This window comes from Notothenia rossii (genome assembly GCF_949606895.1).
Source record: "Notothenia rossii genome assembly, chromosome: 6".
In the NCBI taxonomy this organism is placed as follows: domain Eukaryota; kingdom Metazoa; phylum Chordata; class Actinopteri; order Perciformes; family Nototheniidae; genus Notothenia; species Notothenia rossii.
This window is the reverse complement of record NC_136909.1, coordinates 63,493,315-63,503,821: the sequence shown is the minus strand read 5'-3', so window position 1 is coordinate 63,503,821 and position 10,507 is coordinate 63,493,315. Positions and strand designations below refer to the sequence as shown.

Sequence of the window (10,507 nt, the reverse complement as noted above, 5' to 3'; positions counted from 1 at the left end):
CTCTCTGTCGGTCTATTTTTGGTCTATTTTTGGTCTACTACTTGGAGGTGGATATTTGGATCGAGGGGAAACATCTCGTGTCCGACTGTTTACAACTGCCTTCCTCTTTCAGCAGCTCCACAACCCGAATCGATTTATTTTTGACACACTTAAAAAACTCCTAATGCATAGCATGCAAAGGCTGTTTATTGATGTTGAGAAGCTTTCTTTTAAAAGAGAAGCTGCATTTTCGCAAAAGAAACAAGAAAAGTCATTTTGTTTTTTAAATACTTTTTTCATAAAGCCAAATTTGGACCAAAACATTTTCAATATAATAATATAAAGTTGAATGTGCAGTTAAGGTAAGATCTATATGAGCTTATTGCTGTGTTGCAGCTGCAGAGTAGTGAAAAGCGACGAAATTGCAACACTTTACTCGGCAGTGTCCCTCTTTACGCGTGGCGTTAATTCATCACCAAAGCTTTATTTTTCGACTTTACTGGACGCAGAAAGTATGATAGTTGACGAGTGAGCAGATCAGTGTGTTTGGAGCATTTCGTGGCACTTATCACCGCACCATGTGCCGCACTGTGCACACTTTGCAGCGTTTTTAGCGGCTCTCCAAAGTGTCGCGCAAACAAAAAAACAAGAAAAAATATTTAGGGATCTTTTACGTATCGGTGCTTGATTATGTTTCAGTATGTGGACTTCGGGAGGAAAACAGTGAGTGTGTGTGTGTGTGTGTGTGTGCGTGTGTGTGTGTGTGTGTGTGTGTGTGTGTGTGTGTGTGTGTGTGTGTGTGTGTGTGTGTGTGAGTGTGTGTGGCCCCGGCTGGGTGACAGCGCCAGTCACCATGGCCGCGTGCCGTCGCTAGGAGGCAGAGCGCGATCATAAAAATCCAGCGCTGAACTTGAGCCCGATCAGTTTCACTGCACGGGCTACTATTTGGCGATCTCTTTAGAATAGAGGGATGGTATAGGCTACAAGACATGAGGAAGGAGGGAGAGTGAGGGAGGGATGGAGGGAGGGAGGAGGTTCCCCCCCCATCTCCAAATCTGCATTTCCTCTTCATCCCCTCGAACCAATTTTCTCTGCTTTTTTTGTGCATTGCATTTGTACATACATGCAAGCTGCCAGCTAGTGTGTGTGCATGCAGACCTCGGCATTTACATCTTACACGCATTTAATTCAGCTTCACTTTGTTAGATATGGAGCACAGAGTCTGGCCTGTCGCTCTGATAAACCCCCCATTAATGATTATTTAGCGCGTGTATTATAATTATCATTTTTTTCTAACAATTATATATTTCTATCCAGGTTACTTTGCACGTTTTCCACCGTTTTCTTTCTAATGCGTTAGCAGTCTGAATTTAAGTAGTAAAATGTAACAAGTCTGACTTTCTTCTCCAAATTAAATATTATCCATATCTTGGCAAAATGGGAATATGATTACAAATAATTGATCTAATAGATTTTGTAGAGATTCATCATACAAACTACATATAAAGTTAAATGAATTGTAGTTGATAGTGCATTTACACTATTTTAAAATATATGTGTTTTCTCTTGTTACGCATGTTTTGATATATTTTCAAATCGTAAAGGAACTTTTTCTCCTCAAGTATACATTTTACCCATTGCAGTTCCCTTGACAATAGATGCAAATAAGTAATTAAAGAGTTTTTTAATTAAAATTAAACTCTTTACATACCTGCTTTATATTTAGACATCATCTTTTTACGTCACCTTCCACCACAATTAAATCCAACAAAACGATTTAAAAAAAAACTGAACAGGTGAGGGGCTTATGCATTTTGTTGTTGTTGTTTTATCCCCCGGGGAGCTGTTGTGTAACTTGCGTAGTGCTGACCTGAAGTTAAATCAAAGAGGAGGGAGGGGTGGGGAGGAGGGAGGGTGTTGATAGGGGGGGGGGGGGGGGGGGGGGTAGCGGTGGTGCAAGCTGGGAATTGATCATGTCATCCGAATGTCCCAGTCAAAATCGCGTTTTTAACAAAAAAAGAAAAATCGTTTAAATGATATTTCCTTCAGGGCATAGTCCACACACACACAATCCCACACACACTCATGCACAGGAACCCTATCCCTTTTATCAGACAAAATCTGTCCCAATCACCCAGACAGTGAAAATTAAAATCTATTTTTTGATTCTCAGTGGTTTTAGTTTCATTAAAATGTGAAATTGCCAGGCTGAGGAAAGAAGGTCAACATGCATTAGCTCGGCTAGCTCAGAGTCTCGCTTCTTCACCTTGGACTGGAAGATTTTCCCTTAAAAAAAAAAGAGGAGACAGTGAATTATGTCCTCTCATTCAGCGGCCTCTCCCTCCACTACAGGACGGCCTGGGCTTCACAAAAGCATTCTTAAAAAAGTAGTGAGGAGTTAATCCTGCCTCGGAGGGGTGAGGAATCGGGTTGAGCGGCTCATTTTGGGGTGATTTCCCGCTGTATCTAAGTCAGGCTCGTGTAATGGAGACACACACTCTTTCCCATATGTTGAATGTGTGTGTGACAGTTACCCTCCTGCTGATTACAGGATCAAACCCTGTACAAACAAGGCTACACTCATCCTCATATTTAGCTTTTTGGGAGAACGCTGTGTTTAACCATCATTTGTGAAGCTCCCTCTGTCATTGGCTATGAAATTGTTATCTTTGAGGAATCTGATTTGAGCTTTGCAGCTACCCAGGATATTATTTCCCCCCGCTTATTCCTCTGATGTGTGAGACGGATCAGCTTGCATTGTAATCATTTCCCTGCATTACATGCATTTCTCTCATTACAAGGCACCTTCCCTCTGCTGTGTACCACATGTCAGGCTTTGTGATCCTCTCTGTGACAGAGAAATGTTCTATGTGCTCTCCTCTTGTCATTTATTCACACAAATGATCGTATCAATGTCAATTACAAAGAGAGAGAAAGAAAATTATTATTTTTCAAATCAAATAAACAGTTTTAATATCATCAGACTCAAAATTGAGGGTACTTTTTGTACCCTCAATTTTACTAACCAAAACCAAAACAAATGTGGAACTTCCGACCTGATCTCCTAAAAAAATGCTTTTTAACTCTCACTACAGCCTGTAATGCTTGAAAACTCCAAATGTAACAGAGATGGGTTACTTGTTATTTTTATTACAATCACAGAAACTCGCCACAAGGCCTACAGAAGTGCATCCCCAACACATTTCTTTAATTCGGGTTACTTTATCAGACTTTCCAAAAGGCCTAAACACTGATCTATATAAAGGTCGCTCAGAAGAGCCAGAAGATCAAATCAGAATGTATCCTTCATTTCATCAAAGAAAAGGTTGTGATTGCTGCTTTTAGCTGGGAATAGGAGTTCTAATTTCCCCCACCCACCCTCTCCTCCTCTTCTTTTTCTTCTGTGCTTGTCCCCCCGCACCTTTTGTCTTTGTTTTGTGTTTATGTCAAGCTTTTTCTCTTGTCATTTATTCACACAAATGATGGTATCAGAGTAAATTACAAGAGAGAAAAATATAAGTTGTGTTTGCTCCTTCTTTGCTGGGAGCACCTTCTAATTCCCCCACCCTCTCTTGTTGTTCCTCTCCCTCCTGTGCCCCCCCCCAGCAGCCGAGCCCCTCTCCGCGGCAGTCGTCTTGTCGGAGGAGCTGTCGGAACGCAGCTCCGAGCACTCAGAGAGCAGCAGCGCCAACGGGCACCCCCCGCTGGGCTCTGGCGTGGGCCGGTTGTCCCGCCTGGGTCACGGCCCCCCCCACCACCCCTCTCTGGAGCAGGACCTGCTGACCTGCGGCCAGTGCCAAGCCACCTTCCCCCTGGCAGACATCCTTCTCTTCATCGAGCACAAGAGGAAGCGATGCCACGGACCGCCCTGCCTCCCCGTGGGTCGGGGGCTGGACAAGCCCCCCTCGCCCTCCCCCGGCCTGGCCCTCACCCCGTCGCCCGCGTTTGGCTCCCTGCGCAGCCGGAGGCCCGTTGAGGTGGGGGTCCAGGCCACGCTGGCAGAAGATGACGACGATCGCTTCTGTATGCCTCGGGGATTTTCCCCAAACAGGAACCCCTACCAGGTAAACCCACCTGCTTCTGCACACACACACACACACACACACACACACACACACACACACACACACACACACACACACACACACACACACACACACACACACACACACACACACACACACACACACACACACACACACACACACACACACACACACACACACACACACACACATACACACACACACACACACACACACACACACACACACACACACACACACACACACACACACACACACACACACACACATCAACTGGTTCTGCCCACACACACATCACCTGGTTGAGATGCAGTGGATCTCACACTCAGAGCAGCATACTGAGGCAGTGTGTAGAGGATGGGATTGTTCCTGTAAATCAGAATTTGAGCGAATACGGTGGTCTGACAGAATATGAATAAGTAGTTGTATTTCCTCGAAATGTGAACTCCTCCAGCTCAGAGGAAGCTTTTAGGCCCAGATTTAGCTTTTCCAGTCGGCACATTTTCATTTTGTTTCCGTGTTTTCTGCACCGTCAGGCTTTCTTTTCGGGGGTGTTGTAGTACGACAAGCCGGTGCAGTGTAGCCAAGATCTTCATTCGAACTTGGCTGTGGTAGTTTGAGTGTGAGGTTTTTAGGGGACACACACCCGCCAAGCCTTGTTAAGGCGTGAAATGTGATTGTCCGAGGCTTGTTTGGGGGGCTGTTTTCAGACAGGGTCGTTCGTCAGGTGGGGAGAAACTACGAGAATACGCTATGATCCTTGTTTTTTTCACTGGAACCAAAATTCACTCTGGTTTGATTCAGGGTGGCTTATGTGTGTGTGTGTGTGTGTGTGTGTGTGTGTGTGTGTGTGTGTGTGTGTGTGTGTGTGTGTGTGTGTGTGTGTGTGTGTGTGTGTGTGTGTGTTGGGTGAAAAGTATTTTGTCTTCAGCGACTAGTGTGAAGGGCAGTGTAATGTTTGTGTGTCTATATGAAAGAACGTGTGTAAGATTCATCGTCAACCTTTGCCTGACCAATCCTTATCCTTCCAATGAATTAAACGCAAAAAGTGTGTGTCAGTTCATGTGTGTGTGTGTGTGTGTGTGTGTGTGTGTGTGTGTGTGTGTGTGTGTGTGTGTGTGTCTGTCAGTTAATGTGTGTGTGTGTGTGTGTGTGTGTGTGTGTGTGTGTGTGTGTGTGTGTGTGTGTGTGTGTGTGTGTGTGTGTGTGTGTGTGTGTGTCAGTTAATGTGTGTGTGTGTGTGTTTGTGTGTGTGTGTCAGTTAATGTGTGTGTGTGTTTCCCCAGTTTACCCAGCAAATTCCCACAGCACAGTGGCAAAGACACATGGGTAACCTTGACTGTGTGGTACCACTGGTCAGTATTTGTAACTCTTTCTGGGATTGGTTGCGCAGAATGTGTGTGTGTGCATTCCATGTGTGTGTGTCTCTCTCATGTGGCCCTGTAGCAGATGTGTCCTTCTCTCGGTGTGGTTTCCCCCCCACCACTGCCACATCTTACCCGACTAAATGCAGCTCAGCACTCGTCTGCTCTACCTCTGTACAAAGCTCCATAGGTGAAACGTTACATTTTAAACATCCATTTTTACCGTCCATTTCCCCATTCCGAGAATCAAATGAGAGGCAAGCGGCAAGAGAGGGGGACGCCAATTTTAGTTTTTGCTCTTAGAAGGGGAAAGTCGTTTATTTAAAGCGTCTTAACACCACTAATTATTTGTTGCAGTGCCATTTTTTTTTTCTTCCTCTTGCATTTTAATTAGCAGTAGTTTTTAGTGGCGCGCTGCCTGTACTAAATTAGCCGTTACAGAAGGAGAGAGAAGGGGGGGGGGAGGCGGGAAGAAAAAGGGGGATGAAGATGAAATAGAGCAGCACTAGCAACACACACACTTTATCACTTTGCTCGTAGCTCAGGAATTGTAAGTGTTGCAGTTTGTTTTCCATTTTGGTGCCGGTTGTTGCTTCTTGTAACAATTCCTACGCTAACAGGAAGTGGAAACGAGGGGGAATCGTCGTCAATTTGACCTTTGCTGGCCGGAGACAAATTTAGGAACTGTGTGTCAGCTGGAAGCAGTTTGTGCAGTTTTTTTTTAAGTGCTTGTCTCTCTGCAGTGACTATACATTTCAACACCTCCCTTCCCCCTGCACGCACGCACGCAGGCACGCACGCACGCACGCACGCCCACACACACACACACACACACACACACACACACACACACACACACACACACACACACACACACACACACACACACACACACACACACTCTCAGACACTCACCAGCTAAACTGGGTTATTAGAGCGATTTACATCATAATGCAGGAGTCTGGTTGCTTCAATAGCGTTGTGTGTGGGAACGTCTTGGTAGGAACAGCTGTACACTCAGACAGGGGAGGAAAAACGAGCAGCGTTATATATCTCGTGTGATGTTGACATCAAGCTGAACAGCGGACAGACCCGGCATTATTAAAGGTTTTTCACTGTTTGGAATTTGAAAAGAAAACCTCGGCACAAGGAATTCATCACTTGATTTACACGTTTCCCCTGTCATCTATGCTTTTGTTGGACCTCCTCTCAGCCACTGGACACCCTCACAGGCTGAATTTATTCTGATAGCCGAGAATCAAAGCCAGTTATTTTCCAGCTTTCAGCCTGATCGACCCCAAACTGTCACGGTGAAGCACATTTGTGAAAAGCAAAGAAAGTTAAAAAAGACATTTGCTGGAATCTTAGCTGCGATTAGAATCCTCCAGGAGCATTCCTAATGACACAAAAGGGAGGAGAAGGAGGAGTGCATGTGTGTGTTTGAGTGTGTGTTATTTGCAAATGCTGGCTTGGTGTTGCACTGTGCCTCATAGGTTTTACCTAACAGTTCATGTGTGAGGACTCTACAAAGCCTGTTAAAAGTCAAACTGACCGGAATAGAATACAGATGCAGAAAAAGCAGGCTTCTTTTCTTTTACCTCAAATATACTGGGGTACTGGAAATCAATTTTGATATTTTTAATTTAGCCTAGCAAATTTTTTGCCCTCTAATTGTAGGGATTTGTATCAGTTAAAAATGAACCATCATCATCATTAATCATTTTGTCTTTCTGTGCTACAATTTCATGTTCTGATTTCTCAGAGAAATCCAGGGATTTTAGCAACCACCCCTTTATCTTTGCACTTGACTTTTAGCATGCTTGTGCAAATGCAATGTAATGGCTGCATGTACATTTGTTGCAAAATGTGCATCATGGTCAGAGCTGCGTGAAGCGAGGCTCAGAGGAACACAAAGCCGACGACTTGCGCCTGCTATTAACATTTCAAACGGCTCCGATGCTACCTGTGAGTGTGTGAGAGTGTGTGAGAGTGTGTGAGAGTACTGTACAGGCAAGAGGAAGCCGATCAGTGATGCAAAAAGGCAGCATTCCCACCCACACACACACACACACACACACACACACACACACACACACACACACACACACACACACACACACACACACACACACACACACACACACACACACACACACACACACACACACACACACACACACACACACACACACACACACACACACACACACACACACCAAAGGTTAGCGCTCTCTGTCTTGCCCGTTTATTCTATTAATCCCTGACTGAGATGAAAATTCTGATTATAATCCCTGAGGCGCCCCTCATTCAGAAACAGCATCGCTAATGTCTCAAAAGAGACGGGTCTGCATGTGTGTGTGTGTGTGTGTGTGTGTGTGTGTGTGTGTGTGTGTGTGTGTGTGTGTGTGTGTGTGTGTGTGTGTGTGTGTGTGTGTGTGTGTGTGTGTGTGTGTGTGTGTGTGTGTGTGTGTGTGTGTGTGTGTGTGTGTGTGTGTGTGTGTGTGTGTGTGTGTGTGTGAGTGAGTGTGTGTGGGTATATGCATGTGGATGTCCACGTCTCTTTCGCTCTCTTTGGAATATTCTCTTAACCGGTTGAACAAAATCTTCAAATTGAATATTTAGAATGAATTCTTCGCGGAGTGCTATTTCTGCTGTCCAGTTTGCCACTTGATTTCTCACAATTAGCATACATCATTGAAATCCTTTCCTCCATGTAATGTCAGCCCTAATGTGTGTGTGTTTAATGAGATGCGGCCAGTACAAGGACATTTGAGTTGTAATGCTTTTACACAGCAATATCGGCTGATAGTAGCCTCGCAATATGATTTATTTACAGAGATATTATCAGAATTTCATACATTTTTCGCTCCAAAATATCTGGTTTTCATTACGGTCAGCCCACTGCAGAGTCAGTCTGGCCTGAAGCCTCGTAACATGAGCATTATCAGTCTATGATTCTAGTGATTAGCAATTAGCTTATCATCACTGGCTAATGCTACCCACCTCAATACACATTAGTGCATTTTTAACACCCATTCATTGTCTGGCTCAATGTCAGCTCTCCCTCCATCTCATGTCCATTCTCTCCCTGTTCTTTTTTTCATTTTCTCTTTCTCTACAACATTAGCAGTCAATGCAAATCCGGGACTGCCAATTGATACTGAATCAATTACAGTGTGTTTGGTGTGTGTGAGTCTCATGCTGTAGCACATCCCCTAGCGAGCCCACAAAGAGATTTCACACACTGGCTGCCATTACTAATCTATTGTTGCCCCATCTTTCTTTCCCCAACATAAGATTTTATTTAGTGGACTCAAGTGCAGCGTTTGAACTCTTCCTTCTCCATGCAGCGAGAATCTGACTGTGTGGCGTTGTGAATGAGCTTACTGTGTGTAAACATGTTTGTGTGCGCGGAGAACATCAGTGGTGGGATAATACAGACTGCAGGAATGACTCGGGGAAGCTAATAATCTGCCACCAAGGCCAACAGGCGGTACACTGCTTTGTATTCAGCGCGCACAAAAACTCCATAAACTCCATATTGACTGAACCGCTGAACTGTTGATTATTGTCTTGCTGTAAATGTGTGGGCGTGTGTTTGCAGAGCGCGTCTGCAATCCAGACGGTACCAAATAACTTGCAGACACATTTTTTGGATGAAACAAGGAGCGGAAAGGAAGCTCAGAATAGAAAGAGAAGCGCTTCACGTGAATTTAAAGTTCTTTTTTTCTGCAGCCTGTGCCTGGAAGGTCCAAGCCTGTTGATTTATCCTTCATCCCGTTTGATAATGCCCACAGCATACACACACCCATATTTTGTTACATAAGATAGTATTAGGGCAGCAGCACTGAATTGCGGAACTAAATCTAGTGTGCTTTGGGCCTGGCGTTTTTATTTAAAAGGACACTTCAGCAATATATTTTATAACCCTAACCCTAACCCCAACCCTTCCCTAAAGTAAAGACCAACAACTATAAAACTCTATAGCTCCAGTTTTCAATACTGGCTTTCTTTTATAAATGTCTGGTCGGCCAGCCCTAACCCTAACCCCTAACCCTAACCCTGACCCCTAACCCTACATTTGTAATATTCTATATCTCGAGTTATTTGTAAATATTTTTTCCACTACCTTAACTTAAGTGACAGTGTTAAAGGGGGAAGACACACCACAAATGGTCCCAGACCCCAGTCCTCGACAAGGGGACCAAGCCCCTTTAGTTGAATGATTGTATGGTCTCCCTGCCCTAAACCTCACCCTAATCCAAGCTGACTTAAAAATAGATATTTTTCACAGAAGAGGGGATAAATATACTGAAAAGTAGTACTAACCGAGACAAATACACTGATTTGTCAGCGTGTGTAGAACCTAACTGACCCATAACCTGCTTAAAGTGTCTTTGAGCAACACAACAGACTACTACTTGGGCTCTAAATTTGACCTTTGACCCGTGGGGTGAATAGTAGAGACAAGAGAGTTTCCCTGTGTTGACCGTCACTTTATTAGATCAGTGGTTGGAAGATGGAATAACATAAAAACATTTGAAGGTTTTACACTTCATTATCATCAATATATAACTCTGAGCGCTTTAAACCACACCTTTCCCTCAAACGCACCATTGTCTGCCTGCACAGGAAGTGATGCATGTGCGGTGTCTTTAGAATAGATAGAAGATGAGCAGGCATTAACAGCAACCAGCGCCACCGCGGCTGAACAGACGACAACAACATCAAAGGGTGAAAAAAAAAAGAACCCAAGAGAAGACGTCACGCTGCCCACGCTCTTTGATTGACAGCTGATCCCTGGGAAATGTGGTGCAGACGCGCCGTGGCGAAGACGACTGGAGATGGAGAGAGGCAGATCTGTAGGAAACAAAAGATCTCAGAGATTATCGTGGTCACCGAACCATTCCCAAACAATAACGACTCGAGAGAACAATAAGACGTTTAAGAGTTATTTCCCAGTGTGCAACAGTGGCAGTGTGTCAGTGGCGTGTGTGACGTCAAGCGCTCACTCTGTGATGGAGGATTGTTTATTGATCTGGCTCTTTGTGTTTATGCGAGTGATTCGACATCCACGCTACATCTCCTCCATCGTGGTGAGAGGGAAAGCTGCTGTTT

The 10,507-nt window shown here is 44.5% G+C and overlaps 1 protein-coding gene across 1 annotated transcript in view; it reads left to right on the top strand.

The window, feature by feature from the left end:
* Positions 1–3,080: 3,080 nt before the first annotated feature.
* The window catches only part of LOC307042869 (B-cell lymphoma/leukemia 11A-like), a gene marked incomplete at its 5' end in the record, with an annotated part of 49,491 nt that continues 42,064 nt past the window's right edge, over positions 3,081–10,507 (top strand). Inside the window, 3 exon segments of the mRNA XM_079687033.1 lie at positions 3,081–3,099; positions 3,586–4,011; positions 4,014–4,043. Of these exon segments, the coding sequence (XP_079543159.1) occupies positions 3,081–3,099; positions 3,586–4,011; positions 4,014–4,043 (475 nt within the window).